Raw genomic sequence first — 24,796 nt, forward strand, 5'->3', positions numbered from 1 at the left:
TCACCAAACTTATTGTGGGAAGCTTGTGGAAGGCTACCTGAAACATTTGAACCAAGTTAAACAATTTAAAGGCAATGCTACCAAATACTAATGGAGTGTATTTAAATGTCTGACACACTGGGAATGTGATGAAAGAAATAAAGCTTAAATAATTCATTCTCTCTACTATTATTCTGATGTTTCACATTCTTAAAATAAAGTTGTGATCCCAACTGACCTAGAACAGGGAATTTGTACTCAGATTAAATGTCAGGTATTGTAAAAACTGAGTTGAAATGTATTTGGCTAAGGTGTATGTAAACTTCCGACTTCAACTGTATATTATCCATGTCCTTGTTCAGACACAACTCAGAGAAACATAAGATATCACAGTTCTTCAGGTCATGTTAATATGATAGTCTTGTGGCTATACCGGTCTGCGACAGTGGAATTGGATGGAATTATGTTGAAATAAGACCTTCACTGAGTGGCTTAACATTCCGATTAAAATGCTGATTAGCTCTCCCTTGTCAATCACGCTTTAATGCTACCAAACTCCACTGAGGCATTTCTCACCTAGCTTTTATGATGTGACCTCAACCCTTCTGAATATTGCAGGAAATGCTAACTATACCCTATTAGGTGACTGTTCATGAATCAGGCGTGTGTAACACAATGAAGTATTTGCTCTTACCAATCCAGAAGATTGTCAACCGTAGCTGAAGTTTTGTTCAAACAGGAAGAGCAGGTGTGGTTCTTGAAGACAGCAGCATCTCTGTCTGTCTGTTTCCCTCTCCAGCAGGTTACTGCTGCTACCAATCAGAGCATACAATAGATTCATTCAAACGTACCAATAGGAAAGCATACAGATTTCACATGACTACCGTAATTATTCTAATTAGGACACATCGACCCTGTTACACATACTGTAGCTAGTTGGCTTTTATAAAACGTTCCATTCTGTGTGAGCTGTGTACAAGTGGCCCCAAAATGCAAAAAGGCTGGTGGGAGGAGCTATATGAGGACAGGCTCCTTGTTATGGCTGGAATAGAATACATGGAACGGAGTCAAATGTGGTTTCCAAATGTATGGTGTGTTTTATACCATTCCATCTATTCCATTCCAGCCATTACAATGAACCCATCCTCCTATAGCTCCTCCCACCAGCCTCTTCTGGTTTCTAAGTGTGTGTTAGCCCTACAAAGCTTGCGGTCATGTATACAGTTAATAACAGTAAGTATACAGTTCGGAGATGCAAACAACTCATTCCCAATCAGGATGGTCTGTGGATTATGGATATGCCTTCGTAAGTGGAAAAGTGTCCCCACACAGGCACAGGTTGGGAATTAAAACACATGGTGGGTAGGTGTTGTACTGTATGTTTCAGAGGTAGCCATGCACACACACACACACACACACACACACACACACACACACACACACACACACACACACACACACACACACACACACACACACACACACACACACACACACACACACACACACACACACACACACACACACACACACACACACCTGGGCTATGTGCATGTGAGGTCGAAAACCTGGGCTATGTGCATGTGAGGTTCTAGAACCTGGGCTATGTGTGTGTGAGGTTCTAGAACCTGGGCTATGTGTGTGTGTTAAAAGCTGCAACAGTAGTACCTTAAATCCTTCCAAAACAACTGGACACCACATATTATGAGGTATTGCTCCATGCCCTTCCAGTGCAGTTTGGGAGCCTTTTTTATACCCCTTTCCTTGATTTATTGTACGTCTCTTCTCCCTCGAGGAAGCTGACTATAGACCTTTGGTCAACAAGAGAACTAATTAAATGCAATTACAGAGGGGTTGGAGAAGGCTAGGCTGAGTGCTTTGTCCTTGCACATTATAGGAACTTAAGCCACTAGCTAACATGCTCCACTGCCTTCAATCCCTACAGGCAAATAGCTAAGGTTATTGTCAAAACAGTCCACCAATGCACTAACTGAGGACAGTTCTGTGCGACGAGGTCATTTGCACCAATGGTCATTCATTAGCAATAAGCTCCTGTTTGTATGCAGTATTTCAACTGACTGACCTACTCATTATCAGTGAAGGATGAGTTTAGTAGTCCAATCTGGGCTTTTATTTATATACATTTACGGAGTACAATTAATGTGTTCATTTAAAAGAAAAAATACAATTCCATGGCTAGCTGTGTTTGATAGAGATTCAATTAAGCCAAACAAGTAAAATGTCCGTTTCCAGAAGTAGGCCTACTTTGCCCTAAAAACTGAAGGATCTGCCTGACTGTGAGGGGGGAGTCAACCTGTGTCTCTATCATGCTGCTCGTGCTCATTTCTATCAGGCATTACTGAGGCCTGGGTTAGGTGAGTGCTCTGACTTGGTTATTCTTTTTTGGCGCCAGTTTATTCTCCCTTGAAAAATGAAACCCCTCTCACCTTGGGCAGAAAAAACATACTATTCTTGTCTGCCTTCTCACTGCTACACAGCCTACCTCACAGACCAACACAGACACAGGTTTATATGCTAGTGGGTAAATCATGAAATACTGTTTTAAATTGATTCCGTTCTAATGAATACCATAGTGTAGTTTGCTGTTTGGAGAGTTTGGGGAATAGAATGAAAGTTAAGACTAGACAGAGGCAACATGAGCTATATAAAATGTGATTTTAATATCTGTAAGCAACCATCATCTAAATCAGTTCACGTAACGCACAGTCATTTATAGACACATGCCAGGCATTAGGCTACTAATCAATGATCATCAATGATCATCAACTCCAATTCTCAGTCTTGTGCTGGTCTACTCTTATGCTTGCCCTTTAAAGAAACTTTAAATATCACAGTCTAAAAAGAAAAGTTTCCCAGCAGTCAGGAAATTCAATTTGCACATTGGAGATAGGGAAGTGATCCCAGGATATTAGTCAGTCCAGTTTCACACTGGGCCTGGTCTTTCAATTAACAGCTATTTCCTTTCTCCAGATTATAAAATCTCATGTAGTGTTCAAAATCGATATAACTCCTCTTGGAAGATATGAACCTGTATGAATCTGCTCTTGTCACATAACGTTTACATTTTAATGATGGTATTTTTTCAGTCGGGATGGTATTTGTTCATTCTATTTGTTAATTATCCTTGAATATGGTCTATTCAATGTATATTCTTACATGTGTCCATGGATACAGTGCAATGCCACTTTCCGAATAGGCTACTTGAGGTGAACAATTCATTTTCGGCAGGCTATTATTAAAATGATCACTTAAGCAGCCATGGATTGTAAGAAAAGTACCCAAATTATCTGAGAAGTCATAGATCAGGGCAAATGAGGTTTGATATTGACCTGTGACATTCAACTACTAACACACAAAATGATTTTAAAAAACTGTACTTGAGGCTCTCCCTGCACCAAAGAGTTGTAAAGATATCATATTTGCATAAAGGTCAGGAGTTCAGATACATGTGCATGCATGGCTCTGGAAGAGTTGTACTACTGCAGCACAGTGAGGTACATGGCTTCCTCTTACACATAATGCAATCCAGATATGCACCAATTACAATTACACATGCGGCGAAACACAATCTGATAATAAATGATAAGTGTGAATGTGTGGGCCGCCGTTCTGGGAACAAATAGGCGCTGGGTTCAGGCACGACATATGAAGGCATCATTGTATAAACATCATTTATTTGCATTCTTCAACATGAGAAGAGCTAGAATGCCACCTCTTAGTGCGTTTCAAGCCGCCAAATAACCATCACTGTGTGTGTTAAAAGGGATCAGGGTCAAGCTTCCCACTGGTGACAGTTAAACAAATGGGGTGAAAGCATGAATCGATGCCTCCACACAAGTGCTCTTACAGCGTCGGTACAGGAGAGAGAGTGCATGTTCCTAATGGAGCAGCAGCACTCCATCACAGAGATTATGTTGGAGATTTCAGCTGATTTCCCTGATGGATGAGTGTGTTGCATATTGTCATGGCACTGATGTGATCATGCTACATGTGGTCTGCCACCTGCCTCGTCTCTATGGTTCATGGTCTGCAGAAAGGCCTGCGTTTAGAATATGGTAAAACAAAAAACTGCCTACATAGAAGAAAATGATCATGGTTTGATTAAGTCTCTGATGCATAGCCATTTCAAGTAGTGTACACACAAACCAGCTGGGTAAGATAACAGGTATCATTATGCCATATATCTGGGCCAAAAGTATATATATATTTATTTTCTATGATCGGCTACATGCCCGTTATTTAACTGACAAAGATCTGGTTCGGATTGAAACGTTGACAAGCAGTGAATTTGGGAGGAGAGTAAACAGTGTGAGGGCCTTCCTGTACTTTACTGGTATTCTTTATTAGCCCAGCACCTACGTTTTTAAGGATGTGCGTCTGACTATTATTAACTTTTCTATAGGCTACATACCCATACCATAATCACAACTAGAGTACCTACATTTGGAACAAATGTAGCGTCAACCAGGCTTTCACCTCTAGAACAAATGTAATCTATATCACAACAATAACATGTAGCACTTTGCATTTTAATTATATATATACGTACAAATACTATAGGCCTATTCTGGACAATCTACACACTATGTATAGATGTGTTACATTCTTGTTTCATAAGAACTGCATCATTCTGATGGCCAGGGCTATGTAAAATATTGTGTGAGCAATATGCTGTTTTAAATGTCTTCGAGGTAAAAGCAGTTGCCCCCTACTAAAGGCTGTGTTTACACAGGCAACCTAATTCTGCTCTTTTCCCATTTATTGGCAAAAGAGCTGATCTGATTGGTCAAAAGATGCAATTAGTGAAGAATTTGGCTGACTGTGTAAACAAAGCCGAATCCACTCCAGTAAAAAACCTTGGCTGCATTTAGACAGACAGCCCAATTCTGATATTTTTTGTCAGTAATTGGTATTTTGACCAATCAGATCATCTCTGAAAAATATCAGATGTGAAAAGATCTGATGTGATTGGCCAAAATACCAATTAGTAAAAATAATATCAGAATTGGTCTGCCTTTGTAAACACAGCCTTACATACCAGACATTTCCAAAGTTTGATCTTCTGGTTAAGATGCTCCTACTGTAATGATAATCATTATTCTCATTTTGGTTCAATCATTATCTGAAGTCATTATATAAAAAATATTTTGATTATTGCTAACATGACATTTGATTATATGTAATACTATAATTTCAGGGGGAAATGACTGCATTGTAGTAAGAATTAGACGTTGTTCAACATTTTCCACCAGAGGCACCATGCCTGTTGAAACTGAAGGGGCAATTTTGGGGATAAAAGTATACAAGATATATCCATTAATGCAAAGCCATAACATTTGGCCATAATTGCCCCCACTAAATACTTTCCAGTGGTGGGAAAAGTACCAGAGTAGACACCTTAATAGAAAATGACTTAAGTAAAAATGAAAGTCACCCAGTAAAATACTAGTTGAGTAAAAGTCTAAAAGTATTTGGTTTTGAATATACTTATGTATCAAAAGTACATGTAATTGCTAAAATATACTTAAGTATCAAAAGTACATGTAATTGCTCAAATATACTTAAGTATCAAAAGTATAAGTATAAATGATAAATAATAAATAAAAAATCCTTATTCTAAGCAAACTAGATGGCACAATTTTATTGTTTTTATTTTATTTATGGATTGCCAGGGGCACTCTCCAACACTCAGATATCATTTATAAATGAAGAATGTGTGTTTAGTGATTTTGCCAGATTAGAGGCAGTAGAGATGACCAGGGATGTTCTCTTGATAAGTGTGTGAATTTTAAAATGTTTCTATCCTGCTAAGCATTCAACATGTAACAGGTACTTTTGGGTGTCAAAGAAATTGTATGGAGTATAAAGTACAGTACATTATTTTCTTTAGGAATGTAGCGAAGTTAAAGTAAAAGTTGTCACAAATGTAAATAGTAAAGTACAGATAAACCCCAAAACGACTTACTGTAAATAGTACTTTAAAGTATTTTTACTTTAATACTTTACACCACTGCTGTTGTTCACTATAAATTGTTTCACTGATATTAGACCTACAAATGCTTGTTTTTTCAATTATATTTACATATTTTGATTGTATCCGAGAGATAAGAGTCTCGCAATATAAAACACATTGTAGATACCATATGGCCTAAAATATGTTGTTAATACATCTCAGAATTATTCATCTCATAAATGTTTTGTAGACAAATAATTCCACGGTGGGCGTTGTAATTCAAACCAATAACTAAATGTGTAGGCCTATCCGTAGCTTTTCTTTTCTCGCGTGTGTGTTAAATGTAGCCTACGTGAATATGTGCAAATGTGTGTTGAGAAGTGGGTGTCGCTGTGCATGCTGGTCCAAGAGGAACAGAAACACCGTGCAAAGAGGGAAGACACTTCGAACGCTGCTTACTTTGTCAAATGCGAGCCGAGAGTGCTGTGACTATTGGTGTAGGGTTCAAAGTCGATTGTAAATCTGCAGTTTTGGATTTTTGCCAACTCGGATTGAGTTTTGCTAGGTGAAAGCGGGAGCAATACAATGTATCCATGCCCGACCTCTCATTGCTTCGCGGTCCTCTGACGAGCTCAAACCCACTGTCTATGGAGGGACATACGAAAAGCGCAACGCTCAGGTACCAAGTACCCCCATTTCGGTTATCTGGGAGATGGTAACAAATGAACGGCACTGGAGGGAACATGGTTGAGAGGACCAGCAAATTTTTGTTGATCGTCGTCGGATCCGTCTTCTTCATGCTGATTCTATATCAGTACGTGGCTCCTGGGGTGATGAACTTCGGGTCTCCGCAGGGGTACCTCGCCGAGGACAACATGGATATTTTCCCCACTCCGGATCCCCATTATGTGAAAAAGTACTACTTCCCTGTCAGGGACTTGGAACGCACCGTTGATTTCGAGATCAAGGGTGAAGATGTGATCGTGTTTCTTCACATACAGAAAACTGGCGGAACCACTTTTGGCAGGCATCTGGTGCAAAATGTTAGACTAGAAGTCCCGTGTGATTGCAGACCAGGGCAGAAAAAGTGTACATGCTACCGTCCCAACAGAAAGGAGACCTGGCTGTTTTCGAGGTTCTCCACTGGCTGGAGTTGCGGGTTACATGCGGATTGGACCGAACTCACAAACTGCGTTCCTGGAGTGCTCAACAAGAGAGAAAATAAATCTAAAAAACTGAGGTATGTGCGGAATGTTTTGACATTTATATTTGTCTTAACTCTCCTCAGTTTTGCTTCTCTTACGGGCATTGTAACATAGTAGGCTTTGTCGCATTAGGAAAATAACCCTATTTAATGGCAACGTTATTCGTCCATGAGGCGCATATTAGAATGAAGAGCCACACATCCGTAGTCTATGCTGTTGCCCCCGGGTCCCCCTCAACCCAGCGTGCGGGGTAAACATTATTTGCCCCTAAAAGTGAAAAATTACTACGTTAACAACAGCTCTTGTAAACGCTGATGATATGGATTCATGTTCCTTATTTGCAATCACACCTGGGGACATTGTAGAATAATAGTGAAGACAACTATGTAGCTCAGTTGGTAGAGCATGGCGCTTGTAACGCCAGGGTAGTGGGTTCGATCCCCGGGACCACCCATACGTAGAATGTATGCACACATGACTGTAAGTCGCTTTGGATAAAAGCGTCTGCTAAATGGCATTTATTATTATTATTATTATTACATGTTCACATCGGGGTCCTCAGGAATAGCAAGTACACTTTGACCACCACCCATTTTGACATGACATGCTAAATGACCAGGCATCCACGTTATTTAGCCCACTATACAATAAAATGATTATCTACGTCACCAATTCACTTGATCTCAAACCATTGTTTTGCATAGAGTGCTGCACAATACCATGAATTCACACACGTGATGACTTCTGGTCGGGGGTCCTCCTCATGCTTCATAAATACCAGATTCCACCTCAGTGTTGAGAGGTGTTGTACAGGCCTGCATTGGAAGCTTCACAGGGCTTTGTTATTTGCACTCTAGCAACATCCAATGCTATTTTGACAACTGAGATGACAGATCCTCTGTGGAAATCTTCCTATTAATTTGGGCAGTAGGGGGTTTCCCTAGCTGAGTCCAGGGCTCCATGGGATGGCACCATAATAAACCAGGAGCTTAACACTTGACAAGTTCTATCAAACAGCATCAGCACTGCATTAAGTCCTGTCAGTGTGACATCATACTGATTGCAGTCTTTTCCACTTCAAATCAGAATAAGACATTGCGTCACTCCATCTGTCACAATCCCACATTATATAAACCGGGGGACGTTTCAACAATCTCGTGTGCTCCCTAGCTGGGGATCACGCCATTGAGTAGTTTCACCTATCACTATGCTACTAGGTTAAGGTAAATAGGCCTAGATGTGGTGTGCCACTCACCACTGGTCCAGGGCCATCTTTGTTTTACTCATACCCTTATCAGTTTTAATAGTCAGTCCCAGTGCTGGGTTTTATTGGCCTGATGAACCGAGTTTCACATTGGGACTGAACATTTTACAAACAAATCATCAATACCTTCAAATCGTACAAAATTATGAAGGTTGGGCCACAATTCCAAGAGGGCAATTTACTCACTCAGTGTCCAGTTTATTAGGTACACACATCTAGTACCCTGGCCAGTCACCTCTTTGCCTTCAGAACAGCTTTAATTCTTTGGGGCATGGATTCTATGTCCATATGCTGTGGCATTCAAATGTCGCTTAGTTAGTATCAAGGAACCTAACGTGTGCCAGCGAAACATTCCCCACACCATTACACAGTTGACACCAGACAGGGTAGGGCCATGGACTCGATGCTTATGCCAATTCCTGACTCTGACATCAGCATGATGCAACAGGATCCAGGATTTTGTCAGACCAGGTAATAGTTTTCCACTCCTCAATTGTGCAGTGTTGGTATTCGCCTGCCCACTTGAGCAGCAGTTTCTTGTTTTTAGCTGATAGGAGTGTAACCCGGTGTGGTCGTCTGCTGCAATAGCCCATCCGTGACAAGGACCGACAAGTTGTGCGTTCCGAAATGCTATTATTTGTCTGTTTGTGGCCCGCCTGTTAGCTTGCATCATTCTTGCTATTCTCCTTCGACCTCTCTCATCAAAAAGCTGTTTTTGCCTACAGGACTGCTGCTGACTGGGTGTTTATTTTTGTTTGTTGCACCAGTCTCTGTAAACCCTAGATGCTGTCGCGTGTGAAAAGCCCAGGAGGCCGGCCATTTCTGAGATGCTGAAACCGGCGCGCCTGGCACTGATGATGATACCACGCTCAAAGTTGATTAGGTCACTTGTTTTGCCCATCCTGACGTTCAATCCAACAGTAACTTGCTACATGTCTGCCTGCTTTGTATAGCAAGCCATTTTTGTGAATGGGATGATGTACCTAATACATTGGCTACTGTATGTGTATGTACAGTACCAGTCAAATGTGTACACGCCTACTCATTCAAGGGTTTATCTTTATTTTTACTATTTTCTATGTTGTAGAATAATAGTGAAGACAACTATGAATGAACACATATGGAATCCTGTAGAAACAAAAGTGTTAAACAAATCATAATATATTTGAGATTCTTCAAATAGCCACCCTTTGCCTTGATCGCTTTGCACACTCTTGGAATTCTCTCAACCAGCTGAATGAGGTAGTCACCTGGGATGCATTTCAATTAACAATTAATTAGCCTTTTGTAACAGTAACTTTAAACCGTCCCCTCGCCCATACCCGGGCGCGAACCAGGGACCCTCTGCACACATCAACAACAGTCACCCACGAAGCATCGTTACCCATCTCTCCACAAAAGCAGTGGCCCTTGCAGAGCAAGGGGAACCACTGCTTCAAGGTCTCAGAGCGAGTGACGTCACCGATTGAAACGCTATTTAGCGCGCACCACCGCTAACTAAGCTAGCTATTTCACATCCGTTACACCGTGTTAAAAGATCATTTGTGGAATTTCTTAATGCGCTTATCAGTTGTGTTGTTACAAGGTAAGGGTGGTATACAGAAGATGGCCCTATTTGGTAAAATACCAAGTCCATATTATAGCAAGAAAAACTCTAATAAGCAAAGAGAAATGACAACCAATTACATTAAGACATGAAGGTCCATACTGAACATTTCAAGAACTTTGAACATTTCTTCAAGTGCAGTCGCAGAAACCATCAAGCGCTATGATGAAACTGGTTATCAGGAGGAAGGCCCAGAGTTGTTGCTATGATGAAACTGGTTATCGGGAAGACCCAGAGTTGTCTCTGGTGCAGAGGATACATTCATTAGAGTCCAAATAAATGCTTCAGAGTTATAGACCCATCTCAACATCAACTGTTCAGAGGAGACTGTGTGAATCAGGCATTTTATGGTTGAATTGCTGCAAAGAAACCACTACTAAAGGACACCAATAAGAAGAAGAGACTTGCATAAGGCCAAGAGACACGGGCAATGGACATTAGACCGGTGTGTCTTTGTAAGACCGATTATCTCCGCATGTCTGGTTCCCACCATAAAGCATGGAGCAGCAATGATGTTGTGGGAGTGCTTTGCTGGTGACACTGTGATTTATTTAGAATTCGAGGCACACTTAACCAGCATGGCTACTATAGGATGGCGTATCGCTGCAGAATGCTATCTGGTTTGCGCTTAGTCCCACTTGTTTCTTTTTCAACAGGACAATGACCCAAAACACACCTCCAGGCTGTTTAAGTGCTATTTTACCAAAGAGGAGAGTGGTGGAGTGTTGCATCAGATGACCTGGCCTCCACAATCACCTGATCTCAACGATGGTTTGGGAAGGAAAGGCAACCAACAAGTGCTCAGCATATCTGGGTACTCCTTAAAGACTGTTGGAAAAGCATGCCAGGTGAAGCTGGTTGAGAGTGCCAAAGGTGTGCGAAGATGTCAAGGCAAATGGTGACTACTTTGAAGAATCTCAAATGTAAAGTAGATTTTGATTTGTTTATCAATTATTTGGTTACAACATGATTCCATATGTGTTATTTCATAGTTTTGATGTATTAACTATTCTTCTATAATATAGGAAAATAAAGAAAAATCATTGAACTGCTAGAGCTTCCCCGGTCAACTGTAATTGCTGTTATTGTGAAGTGGAAATGTCTAGGAGCAGCAACGGCTCAGCCGTGAAGTGGTAGGTCACACAAGCTTTAAAAAAAGTATAATATAAAAAATGACTACTGAGTTCCAAACTGCCTGGAAGCCAAACTGTTTGCTGGGAGCTTCATGAACTGGGTTTCCATGGCAGAGCAGCCGCACACAAACCTAAGATCAACATGCCGCCATTGGACTCTGGCGCAGTGGAAACGCGTTCTCTGGAGTGATGAATCACGCTTCGCCATCTGGCAGTCCGATGGACGAATCTGGGTTTGGCGGACGCGAAGAGAACGCTACCTGCCCCAATGCGTAGTGTCAGCTATAAAGTTTGGTGGAGGAGGTATAATGATCTCTATGCAACAGCATAGAATGACATTTTTAGAAGATTCTGTGCTTGCAAGTTTGGAGAAGACCCTTTCCTGTTTCAGCATGATAATGCCCCTGTTTTACAAGTCAAGGTCCAAACAGAAATGCTTTGTCAAGATCCCTGTGGAAAAAAACGACTGGCCTGCACAGAGCCCCGACCTCAACTCCATCGAGCAACGTTGGCATGAATTCAGGCATAATTGCCATACATCTGTGCCCACATCTCACAAATGCTCGTGGCTGAATGGAAGCAAGTCCCCGCAGCAATGTTCCACCATCTAGTGGAAAGCCTTCCCAGAAGAGTGGAGGCTGTTATAGCAGCAATGTTCCACCATCTAGTGGAAAGCCTTCCCAGAAGAGTGGAGGCTGTTATAGCTGCAATGTTCCACCATCTAGTGGAAAGCCTTCCCAGAAGAGTGGAGGCTGTTATGGCAGCAGAGGGGGGACCAACTCTATATTAATGCCCATGATTTTGGAATGAGCTGTTCAACAAGCAGGTATCCACATACTTTTGTGTGTATATGTATGCAATTTAGCCAGCACTTTTATCCCATGTGACTTTGACGCATGCATGCATACATTTTGTGAGTACAATTCATGGTTCTTTACCTTTTAACTAGGCAAGTCCGTTAAGAACCAATTCTTATTTTCAATGACGGCCTAGGAACAGTGGGTTAACTGCCTGTTCAGGGGCAGAGCGACAGATTTGTACCTTGTCAGCTCGGGGGTTTGAACTTGCAACCTTTCGGTTACTCGTCCAACACTAACCACTAGGCTACCCTGCCTATGCATGCACAATAGGGTCATCTTTCAAAATGCATGCCTCATGAATGTTGCATATCTGGAAAAAGCCTTCTGTCAATCAAATGGGCACCGTCAGTGTTTCCATGGCCAGTGTTACTAGTTCTCATTTCAAGGTTTCCTGACATTTTGTTAAATTTGCATGGCTTGTAAATAATGTATTTTGTTGTTCTTTGACAAAGTTGTATTTTGTCATGACAAACATGGCCAGCATCTGGGGTTGAATATATGGTTTACTGATTATTTTAATTTTAACATTCAGACATTAATATGGTTAGAAATGAGTTGTGTGTTTACACTCTATTTCCTGAGGGTGTTTTCATCTGCACCGTTGACCACTAATTGTCAGTGATTTGCCTCGTTCCCTTATTTGAGCTCAGTATATCACTGGCTGTTGTCCTTCTATTCTCCGATGTGCCTGTATCAGGGAATCATTTTGATAACGACTATATCCCTCTTTTTTTCCAACCATCCTGAAAACAGCCCTGGATTGTGAGTGGACCAAAAGACACGGAAAGGTCCCAATGGCCTACCATCACGGATGGTCCACCACATGCTATACTGATGGAAATGTGCATTTGGTGGATGGTTATGTCCAATCACTGTGAGAGAAGGGGTTCGAAAAAATGAGATCAACTGGCCTAATGCTGTAGATCGCTGGCAAAGCACATCAATTATGTCCTGAAGCGCAGGTGTAATCTGGCTCTGCTGCCAGCAAGCCTCAGTTTTTGCAGTGCATCACAACCTCCAGCTCTGACTGATAGATCCATGTCAACAAGTAGTCTTCCACTCTCTGTTTTCAACAACATGGATTGAATGCACCACATTTGAAAAATCTGATTACGGCCTTTCCAGCTGCTCATATTTTTGATTGTAGCCTACACATGACGTCTATGTGATAATGAACGTGCTACATTCACAATAAATTGCAGTGTGTGGTAATGTGAAGTAAGCATGAGAATGCCAGGGGAAGATAGTTGTGTTTGCAAATGCATTCCAATGGAGCACCTCTGGATTTATTTATGTCATCAATATCTGATGAGAGCGACAGCCATCAGTCATTTAAATGATGTATATTTAAAAGTCAAGATGAGTTCTCATCATGTCGTACTGGGCATTCCAAACCTGTCTGTCCTTTTGAGCACTAATAACCCCGATTACCCTTTTTGCAGTTTTGAAAGTGGCTCCCGGAGTTGCAACTCAATATTAGGTAGGTGTCTGCACCCAGTGTCTGTTATTTCCTGATAGTGTCTGGTTGAAAATAGAATCTTACAGAGGACTTTCTAATAGGCAGGGTGGAGTTTTGTTTTGCCTGGAGACATCACTAGGCTTTATAGACCAGTAACAGCTAGTTTTCAGGTTACATATCCCTCCCGTTAGACTCCTCCAATTCGATCCCGCACTCAGACCACTCCCAGACAGTCCTAGCAAAATCCTTGCTTGTCCATTTGAATGGCTTTGGTCATTTTAATGTAGAACTATTTCAATAAGGTACTTCATTGTTGCCTAGAAATGATTTGATATTGAGGGGAAAACCGTTGCATTGGAACTTCAAGGATTTGAAGGTTGGAAAATGCAAGAAAAGAAAGCAAGTTTGAGTGTTCTCACAGCAAAACCTCTGGGGATTTTTCAGCGTACTCCAATGAAATATCAAAAGTACTTCCCTCAGAAGTAATGGTGTCTTGTTTTTGTCCGAAGTCAGTCAAGCTTCATCACTATCGTGGAGATAATAGCTGCAGTGAATGAGGTGTTACGAGCCAACAAGTGCCTCAAACTGACCGATGCACAGACCATCACCCTGTGTGTGTCACATGAGTATGTTCGTAACACCCATGTCTGCCTCTTCCATATTATGCTTTCCTAACATCCTTGCTGCCTCAAGCAGAAATAGGCCCAGTTCTAATCAGCTTGCATGATTGTAGAGTCGCTGAAGAATGAAGGCAGATCTTTTTTTTCAAGGTGTGTCATGTCAACAACACTTCTGCTTGCGTCAGTTTGTGGGCATGTGACCTTGGGCAGACAGTTACTCTCACATTCTGTAATGTGTTTCGTCTGGAACAGCAGTGTCTATTTGTGAGGGACTGTCAGGAGCAGTAGCGATTTTAGTATGTAAATCTTGGTGGGGCAAACAAACAAAATAATGTGGGATGCATGCCAGCAAAGCCACAACACTAAACAATACATTATTTGCATGATAACGGTGACAAGCGGGGCCCACAAACTGTTAGGGCCTTCATAAAGCTGTCCCAACCTCAGAGTCACAACAGCAGTCCCAACACCTTACCACTGCTACACCTGGCTATCAGCGAAGCCTTGCCTGGCAGCGAAACAGTTCATTCAGCCTCATTTACTGCCTTTTAAAAAACATAGCTGATACGGCTGACTTGCTTAAACAAATGTGGTTTCTACTGACAATTGAGATGTACAAACTATGGCGTAAGTGAACGACAAGCGGATAAGAGGCAATCTGTAATTTTGATTTAAGACATTAATGAGCGACGACAGACGTAGTCAAATATTTGTTCAGCACTTTTGAAATGTACAGCGACAGAATTCAGAACATGGGCCATTCTTATAGTCTACTCCTTGTACAAGTCAGAACCATAGGATAAATAAAGGGGGCATATAAACAGGCAATGAAAGTTCTTACAATATTCAATGGTTACATTTATCTTAAACAGGTTATAGGCTACATGTGCACCACCAAGTTAGAACAGTAGGCAACATTTAAGAGGTGAAAATAGACAGTTATTAGGTTGAGGCACATTGAAAACTGTTTGGGTCTTCGCGTGTCAAAGATACACGTCATAACACAATTTAATGCGTTAAATAAGATTTTAATTTGACACGTCAAGTAGCACAATTCTATTACGGAAAGGTTGTGTGTGTGTGCTGAATTTGCACGTGCAAGCCAAGCGCCACCACTACTATCGGTAGCGCTGTCAAAACTACAACAGAAGTTACATTTATGCAACTGCGTACAAGATATTCTTTTGTGGGCACATTTTGTCATCAAAGTCTGGCATTCTCGAGAGCGAGAACTTCATTGAATAGCAGGCTAACGTTAGTGGTTGCTTTGCACTGCTTGCAGTTAGCCACTGATTCCTTCCAAACAACTCATTGTTGAATTTGCGATTTCCAACTTGTGTAATCTTTGTCCAATGGCTGTTGAGCACCGATACGTTTTATCAATAATTTATCTTCATATGACAAGGATTAAAAAGGATTTGTCAGTAGATTTGTCGACTTGATTCATGATGACTGCTAGCTTAGACTTTGACACAGTCCATTCAAAGCTACTGCACATATAAAATTACGTTAAATCACGTTATCTGTGGCTAATGACCTTGAGCATTCTTCAAGGGCACTTGTAATATAACTATATGGCAGGACCCAAAGGGATGTCTACCCTTACTAAGTACTTCAAATTGCCGATGACGTACTGTCCCCATGAGTGACGGAACACTGAGCCAATCACAGCGCTATGCTCCTATTTTCGGCTGGCTCCCACACCACTACAGTAGGCACTGAGCTAGGCCAAAACGCCTGTATTTTTGAGCTGTCTTACTCAAGAAAACAACAAAAGAGACTGTGTGTATGCAACTTTATTAACTGAATGATATATTTATTTTTACATTGTTTGCAAACTGATATGTGACACGTATTGATTCAAAACACCCCCCCCCCCACACACAATATTTATTTATTTTTTGCTAAGAATGTGGGGGTCAAAACATTTGGGGCTCTGACCCACCTGCCCTGAATGATAGGTCGCCACTGGTCATCACATATCAATTCTACAGTATGTCTTTCCAAATGGATTCAAACGATTGTACAATACCACCCCCCCCCACCTCCCCGCAGCACCAAAGATAAGTTCCTGGAAAACATTCCAGACCTAGGACCAAGTTATTGTCTCTGCTCTACCAGATACAATTAAATGGTTGATTATTTGAGCACTAAACTGTTTGTATCCCTTGACTATTTGGATTCCCCATAGGGAATTTGTCCTCAGTCTGTCAAAAACAGAAAACATATACATTTTTTAATATTGGTACAATTACTTTGTAGCCTCCAGTTTTAAGTGTCAGTCTAGTCTCCTGTCATTTACAGACATCACCCCCCCCCCCCTAGGAATTGCAAGTCAATACCTCCAGTATTTCAGTTTGAGGAGTTGACCTACACTACCTGCACACTGAAGAGGAGGACCTGAGCCCTAGGACCATGCCCCAGGACTACCTGACATGATGACTCCTTGCTGTCCCCAGTCCACCTGGCCGTGCTGGTGCTCCAGTTTCAACTGTCCTGCCTTATTATTATTCGACAATGCTGGTCATTTATGAACATTTTAACATCTTGGCCATGTTCTGTTATAATCTCCACCCGGCACAGCCAGAAGAGGACTGGCCACCCCACATAGCCTGGTTCCTCTCTAGGTTTCTTCCTAGGTTTTGGCCTTTCTAGGGAGTTTTTCATTTACATTTACGTCACTTAGCAGACGCTCTTATCCAGAGCGACTTACAGCCACCGTGCTTCTACACTTGCATTGCTTGCTGTTTGGGGTTTTAGGCTGGGTTTCTGTAAGGCACTTTGAGATATCAGCTGATGTACGAAGGGCTATATAAATTGATTTGATTTGATTTGAAGAGGACCAGTTCGCTGAAACATTTTTGCTTATCTTGACTGCACTGTGCATTTCTAAATTGGGCCCAATTATAATGAAATGGGAAGAAAATGTAACAACGTGAACAGGACACGTCGTCTTCTAGTCCAGCAGCCCAGACTGCCAGTCAACGTTGGTGTTGAGTGTTACTTATCGAAATCTGCCTCAATAGCAGCTCGCCCTCCGCACAGTGACGCCATTGTTCTGCATTTGGCGCTGCAGCTTTGCTTGGAACTTAATGTGGTCTATTTAATCTATTAAAGGACACTGTATATCCCCCCCCTCCCAGATCGTATTATTAGTCATTGGTTTTGGAGTATGTACCTCAATTCAGAAAATATATATATGTTGGGGACCTAGAATAGACTCTGATTGCAGGTGAGAGTTTGGGTCCCATCCTCAGGAGGGAATCTAATTGACTGATCATCTTGTTTAATTGATGCAAATTTAGACACCCTAAACATTCTTTAAATATTCTACCGTTCTCTTAATAGAACAGTTATTCAATAGCCTTTTATTCAAGATGAAGGACAGTGTGGTGAACTACTAACTCGTCAATACCACGTTTGGTGTATTAAAATATAGGCTACGTTGAGCAATGGGCTTGGGCTTATTTAAAATGTGTGTATATATATATATATTATTAATTATTTATTTATAAAAATAAACAATCCAAAAGGGGTCAGGAGAGCACGGGGCTGTAAACTCATCAAAAAAAGAAACGTCCTCTCACTGTCAACTGTGTTTATTTTCAGCAAACTTAACATGTGTAAATATGTCTATGATCATGACAAGATTCAACAACTGAGACATAAACTGAACAGGTTCCACAGACATGTGACTAACAGACATGGAATAATGTGTCCCTGAACAAAGGGGGTGTCAAAAGGAACATAAATCACTCACAGAACGAGCAGTTTTGCTGGTGGCATTGTCACGTCAGCATGAGCCTGCAGGAAGGGTACCCACATGAGGGAGGAGGATGTCTTCCTTGTAACACACAGCGTTGAGATTGCCTGCAATGAAAACAAGCTCAGTCCAATGACGCTGTGACCCACCGCCCCAGACCATGACGTACCCTCCACCTCCAAATCTATCCCGCTCCAGAGTACAGGCCTCGGTGTAACGCTCATTCCTTCGACGATAAAAACACGAATCTGACCACCACCCCTGGTGAGACAAAACCGCGACTCATCAGTGAAGAGCTCTCAGTCCAGCCTCTCTCAGCCTATTGCGGACAGTGTGAGCACTGATGGAGGGATTGTGCGTTCCTGGTGTAACTCGGGCAGTTGTTGTTGCCATCCTGTACCTGTCCCGCAGGTGTGATGTTTAGGTGTACCGATCCTGTGCAGGTGTTGTTACACGTGGTCTGCCACTGCGAGGACGATCAGCTGTCCGCCCTGTCTCCCTGTAGTGTGGTCTTAAGCGTCTCACAGTACGGACATTGCAATTAATTGCCCTGGGCATCTTTCTTTTTGTTTTTCGGAGTCAGTAGAAAGACCTCTATAGTGTCCTAAGTTTTCAGAACTGTGACATTAATTGCCTACAGTCTGCTGTTGGGGTCTTAACGACCGTTCCACAGGTGCCTGTTCCCAAGCCTGGGAAATGAAGATCTATGAAGTTATTTGGATTTTTATGAATTCTCTTTGAAAGACAGGGTCCTGAAAAGGGGATGTTTCTTTTTTTGCTGAGTTTATAACCTGTCAATGGGTAGTGATGCTAGCCACACTACCCCTGTAATCCTGTTGAAAGGTGTTCCTTAGCTCTAATAATAGCACCAGTGATTTAGTGCATGGCTGTGGGACAGGGCCCGGCCTACGTGTGGTGGGGTATGGGGGCCACAGCTAAGTTGCTAACTATCTGTGGAGACAAATGAAAAGCCAAACCCTCTCTGGCTGGCTTTCCCTTTTGGGGGTGGGGGGGGGTGGGTGCGTGAGCGAGAGGCTGGTTTAGCCTCACAATTTTAAAGATATTTTATGAGTCATTTGTTTACCCTGGGAACCTGACCCTGAGCCCTGTAGTTCATGTAGACAACCATTTCCCCTCTCTGGCTCTTTTCTTTGCCCACACTGTTCTGCTATTCAGGAAGTGAAGTGCTTTTCTAGATGATGGGTATAATAGCTGCTGTTTATTCCAAAGATGGACACTGATGGTCAGTCTATGGGCTTCTGACTCTGGTAGAATATACACTGTAGGATAAATGGGGCATTTAGCTGACTTGAATCCAATTCTCCAGGCCCTTTGTCAGGCTATCTGCATTAGCCTCTATCCACAAGGTTGGCTACTCCAGCCACACATTCCAACTAATTGGGAGTCTTATTCCATTTCACTTCCATCCTATCCTTTTCGGGAACAGTGTGTGAACTGTTCAGTCAAGTACTGCCTGCCCACTATAACACCATTAGCTTTGAGAAGAAACTGCTTAAAGTTGCTAAAAAGGGAAGAAGTGAGGAGAGGGAGGTTGGCTTAATTTAAGTAAATTATTGAAGAGGCCCATTTCACCACTGTCAGTTAGCAAAAGGGGGTCAGGCTCAAGCTATTTGATCTCTGACTCCTCTGGATTGAATGTAGCTGTTCCTTGTTCTGCTCTGTCTTTGAGCAGAGTGGAGAGCGTAAATGGGTCTATGCCATGGCATCATGACGATCTATTTCAAGCCTTTATTTGATTTTGTGTCATCATGTATTGGAGAGTGCGGGCCTTGCTGAGCATCTGCCAAATCTTATTTTTAGTGAGCTAGTCGGGCAGCAGGTAGCCTAGAAGTTAGAGCATTGGGCCATTTTACTGAAAGGTTGTTAGTTCCAATATCTGAACTGAGAAGGTAAACTCTGATAGGCCCTAGAGCATGGCACTTAACTCTAATTGCTCTAGGGGTGCAGTTGATGATGGCAAACCCTGGCTGTGACCCCACTCTACTAGCGTGTCTCGAGAGTTGGAATATGCAAAAAAATGCATTTCCAATTCACGCATGTGTATTGATTCGTACTTGTACATGTGTGAAATAGGACAAATATTAAGCACCCACCAAATTATTATTAGTCAGGAGCGAGCTAATACCGTCATTGGTGCCGATGAAGGTTTGGCTTCAGAATGGAAGTGCAGATGGAAATGGAATCTATAATGGGTTTCATATCGGATAGGGCAATTTGTGCCCTATCTTTGTGCAGTCTGCTAAACTTTTTAGCATTACATCTTCTCTCACGATAACCTGCTAGCCAGGTGACCGGCTCTTGTGTTGAGAAGATCACCTGAGATGAGCTGCTTCCCTAGTTGAGTTACTTTCCTGACTTCTAGGCAAGCCCAAGGCACCAAGGCAAAGCCATGGCTTTCTGAGCCAGCATGGTCCTCGTGTTAATCCTATCAGATCAGTGGGATTAAAGGCTGTTGGCACCAAAGAAGGTTCTGCGGCTATGCAAATCCTTCAACTGTGTTTGCCTGGGAAAGGATTAAACAGTGTACATTGTTCTGTTACTATGTACATGTAGGCCTATGCTATATACAAGACAAGTTAGTATTTTCTTATTTTTGTCAGTAGATAAAGAGGATTTATTTAGATGATATAGTTTGGGAATATTGCAGCATAAACCCTGCACTAATACTATCTTGGTTGCATGAGAACACACTGGGCTTAGATACACCTGTTTGACTTTATCCTTTAAACAAATCTTTTGATACTTGTGGTGATCTGATTTAGAAACATTTGACTTGTTAGCTTAAGTAGGGCTGGCACAATCAATTACTGTGTTACCAACAGTTATGGATGAAGACATTTATACAGCTTACTGAGAACAGGACGGACGGGCATCTGTTGGTTTTGAGTCTGTTTCTGCCGTAACATGGACTCAATGTGATAAAACATTGTTGCTCCTTGCTGAAAGCTCACAGACACTGTCACTATGAAGTCAAGGGCAATACATGTGCCATACACTAGAGTAATTACAGTTAACCCACATAAAAATGTAACCTACTATGTAGAAAGACCATGCCGTTGTGTGAATGACCCAACCAAAGAAATGTATATTTTTCTGTGGACCCAGTTGTCGTTCTTCAGCCTACCTGTTTAGATGTTTTTTTTTGCAAAGAGTAAGGTGTTAATTAAGTGCACTTTACAATGACACTGTAACTACAATGTTGTTACCCTTTAAAAACGCTACTGTAATGTACCGTTACCAGAAAATGCAGCTAGATATTTACCTCGGCGGCTAAACCCTGTGAAAAGGGAGAAACTGCTGCCCGACGACACGTCGTTAAATGGAAACATTTTGATGAATCCCCACCGTATCTGTTCGCTGACTAGACTGAAGAGAAGGCCGATGCACAAGCAGCTCTGCCCTTCTATTTAGATGTATCAGTTGCAGATATACCTGATTCAAGGGGAGCAATTTGAAGAACACAAGGCTTTAAGAGCTCTTTGATGGCCAAGGTTATCATTTTCTGTCGGCCATTGACTGATTCAACACAATTGAATCTCCTTGATGTTGAGGGGAAAATGGCATCCAAAAACAAAGCAGTAATTTTTGACTCCTGATAGATGAGTCATCTATGATTGACTGCTCATGGAAAATGTTGCCTCATCATGACGTCACCACTTTCAACACTACCATTTGTCACATGCCTCGTAAACAACCGGTGTAGACTAACAGTGAAATGCTTACGGGCCCTTCCCAACAATGCCGAGATAAAAGAGAAAATCCTAGAAAAAGGATAACACCAAGGAATAAATACACAATGATTAACGATAACTTGGCTATATACACATGGAACCAGTATGGAATCGATGTGCAGGGAAATGAGGTAATTGAGGTAGATATGTACATATTGATTGCGCTACCAGAGCTGGCGAAACCCAGGCCTTTTCAGAAATGATCTCGGAGCCTCAGTAAAACATTCCCAAACCAGAAACTGTGGACTGATGGCAGCATTCACGCAAAACTGAAAGCGCGATCCACTGCTTTTAATCAGGGCAAGGTGACCGGAAACATGACCGAATACAAACAGTGTAGCTATTCCCTCCGCAAGGCAATCAAACAAGCTAAGCGTCAGTATAGAGACAAAGTAGAGTCGCAATTCAACGGCTCAGGCACGAGAGGTATGTGACAGGGTCTACAGTCAATCACGGACTATAGAAGGAAAACCAGCCCCGTTGCGGACCAGGATGTCTTGCTCCCAGACAGACTAAACAACTTCTTTGCTTGCTTTGAGTGCCACTGACACGGCCCGCTACCAAAACCTGCGGGCTCTCCTTCACTGCCGCCGACGTGAGCAAAACATTTAAACGTGCCAACCCATCTGCAGGCCCAGACTGCGTCCTCAGAGCATGCACAGACCAGCTGGCTGGTGTGTATACGGACATATTCAATCAATCCTTATCCCAGTCTGTTGTCCCCACATGCGTCAAGACGGCGACCATGGTTCCTGTTCCCAAGAAAGCTAAGGTAACTGAGCTAAATGACAACCGCCCCGTAGCACTCACTTCCGTCATCATGAAGTGCTTTGAGAGACAAATCAAGGACCATAACAGCTCCACCCTACCTGACACCCTAGACCAACTCCAATTTTCTTACCGCCCCAATAGGTCCACAGACGACACAATCACACTGCCCTAACCCATCTGGACAAAAGGAATACCTATGTGAGAATGCTGTCCATCGACTACAGCTTAGCATTTAACTCCATAGTACCCTCCAAACTCGTCATCAAGCTCGAGACCCTGGGTCTCGACCCCGCCCTGTGCAACTGGGTCCTGGACTTCCTGACGGGCCGCCCCCAGGTGGTGAGGGTAGGTAACATCTCCACCCCGCTGATCCTCAACACTGGGGCCCCACAAGGGTGCGTTCTCACCCCTCCTGTACTCCCTGTTCACCCACGACTGCGGGCCATGCACGCCTCCAACTCAATCATCAAGTTTGCAGACGAAACTACAGTGGTAGACTTGATTACCAACAACGACGAGACGGCCTACAGGGAGGAGGTGAGGGCCCTCGGAGTGTGGTGTCAGGAAAATACCCTCGCACTCAACGTCAACAAAACCAAAGGAGATGATCGTTGACTTCAGGAGAGGGAGCACCTCCCTATCCACATCGATGGGACTGTAGTGGAAAGGGTAGAAAGTTAAGTTCCTCGGCTTACACATCACAGATAAAATGAAATGGTCCAACAGCAGCGCCTCTTCAACCTCAGGAGGCTGAAGAAATTTGGCTTTTCACCATAAAGCACTGACCAAACTTTTACAGATGCACAATCAAGAGCATCCTGTCGGGCTGTATCACCCCCTGGTACGGCAACTGCTCCGCCCATAACCGTAAGGCTCTCCAGAGGGTAGTGAGGTCTGCACAACGCATCACCGGGGGCAACTACCTGCCCTCCAGGACAACTACACCACCCGATGTCACAGAAAGGCCAAAAAGATCAAGGACAACAACCACGCCTGTTCACCCCGCTATCATCCAGAAGGTGAGGAAGAGACTGAAAAACGGCTTCTATCTCAAGGCCATCAGACTGTTAAACAGCCATCACTAACATTGAGTGGCTGCTGCCATACTGACTCAACTCCAGCCACTTTAATAATGGAAATATTGAAGTAAGAAATGTATCACTAGCCACTTTAAACAATGCCACTTTTATATGTTTACATACCCTACATTATTCATCTCATATGTATATACTGTACTCTATACCATCCACTGCATCTTGCCATCTTGATGTAATGTATCACTAGCCACTTTAAACAATGCTACTTTATATAATGTTTACATACCCTACATTAATCATCTCATATGTATATACTGTACTCGATACCATCCACTGCATCTTGCCATCTTGATGTAATGTATCACTAGCCACTTTAAACAATGCTACTTTATATAATGTTTACATACCCTACATTAATCATCTCATATGTATATACTGTACTCGATACCATCCACTGCATCTTGCCTATGCCTTTCTATACCATCACTCATTCATATATATTTGTTAATGTACATATTCTTATTCATTCCTTTACCCTTGTGTATAAGGTAATTGTTGTGAAATTGTTAGGTTAGATTACTCGTTGGATATTACTGCATTGTCGGAACAAGAAACAGGAAATCTGCTAACCATGTGTATGTGACAAATAAAATTAGATTTGATTTTGATATAGGTAGGGATAAAGTCATTAGGCTACACGAAAGATAAAGAGTTGGTACAAAAAGGGTCAATGTAGAGTCTGGGTAGCTATTTGTTAACTGTTAAGCAGTCTTATGTCTTGGGGGTACAAGCTGGAGCTGTACAGTAGATATCATCCAGGATTGGCCATCTTATCACAGCAACATGTCAGCTAGCCTGTGGAAAATGTCATTCTCAATGGCTTTTTTGCTTAATCAACTTGACCTTGGTGGGGTTTCTTCTTCAAAATAAAGATTTGAACCAGGCCCCGATGGAGTGGCTTTCTATCTTCTATCACACGCCGGCAAACTTGTGTTGAAAATGGCATCCGGTAGTTATTTATAGCACCAAAGATATGATAAATGGACATATTCTGTGTTCACCCAATTGCTTCTCCCGACAAGGAACAAATTACAATGAGATGACTGATTAGCCGGAAAAAGGTTCTTTATTTAGGAATTGGTGACCTTAATGTATGGCTATGAAGAACAGCGTCGGGGCGATCATCGTGTGTGTGTTCATGAGGTAATGAAAGTGAAAGAAAGAGCACTGGTTCTGAAGTTTACTATCTACCCCATATTTTCTGTCATCTAAACTGGAACGAAAAGGCCTCCACCAGTTCAGTCTAATAATAGATAAGAGGCCTATCACATCAATCTGAGGTAATCTGTCTCTTCCAACTCCTCTGGAAGGGT

The 24,796-nt window shown here is 42.3% G+C and overlaps 1 protein-coding gene across 1 annotated transcript in view; it reads left to right on the forward strand.

Annotated features, from left to right (window-relative positions):
- The first annotated feature begins 6,311 nt into the window (after positions 1-6,311).
- Positions 6,312-24,796, forward strand: part of hs6st1b (heparan sulfate 6-O-sulfotransferase 1b) — a 100,449-nt gene continuing 81,964 nt past the window's right edge. Inside the window, exon 1 of the mRNA XM_046292871.1 lies at positions 6,312-7,193. Coding sequence (XP_046148827.1) covers positions 6,676-7,193 — 518 coding nt within the window. The 5' untranslated portion in view covers positions 6,312-6,675. The remainder of the gene's footprint in view (positions 7,194-24,796) is intronic.

This window comes from Oncorhynchus gorbuscha, linkage group LG12, assembly GCF_021184085.1.
Source record: "Oncorhynchus gorbuscha isolate QuinsamMale2020 ecotype Even-year linkage group LG12, OgorEven_v1.0, whole genome shotgun sequence".
Taxonomy (NCBI): domain Eukaryota; kingdom Metazoa; phylum Chordata; class Actinopteri; order Salmoniformes; family Salmonidae; genus Oncorhynchus; species Oncorhynchus gorbuscha.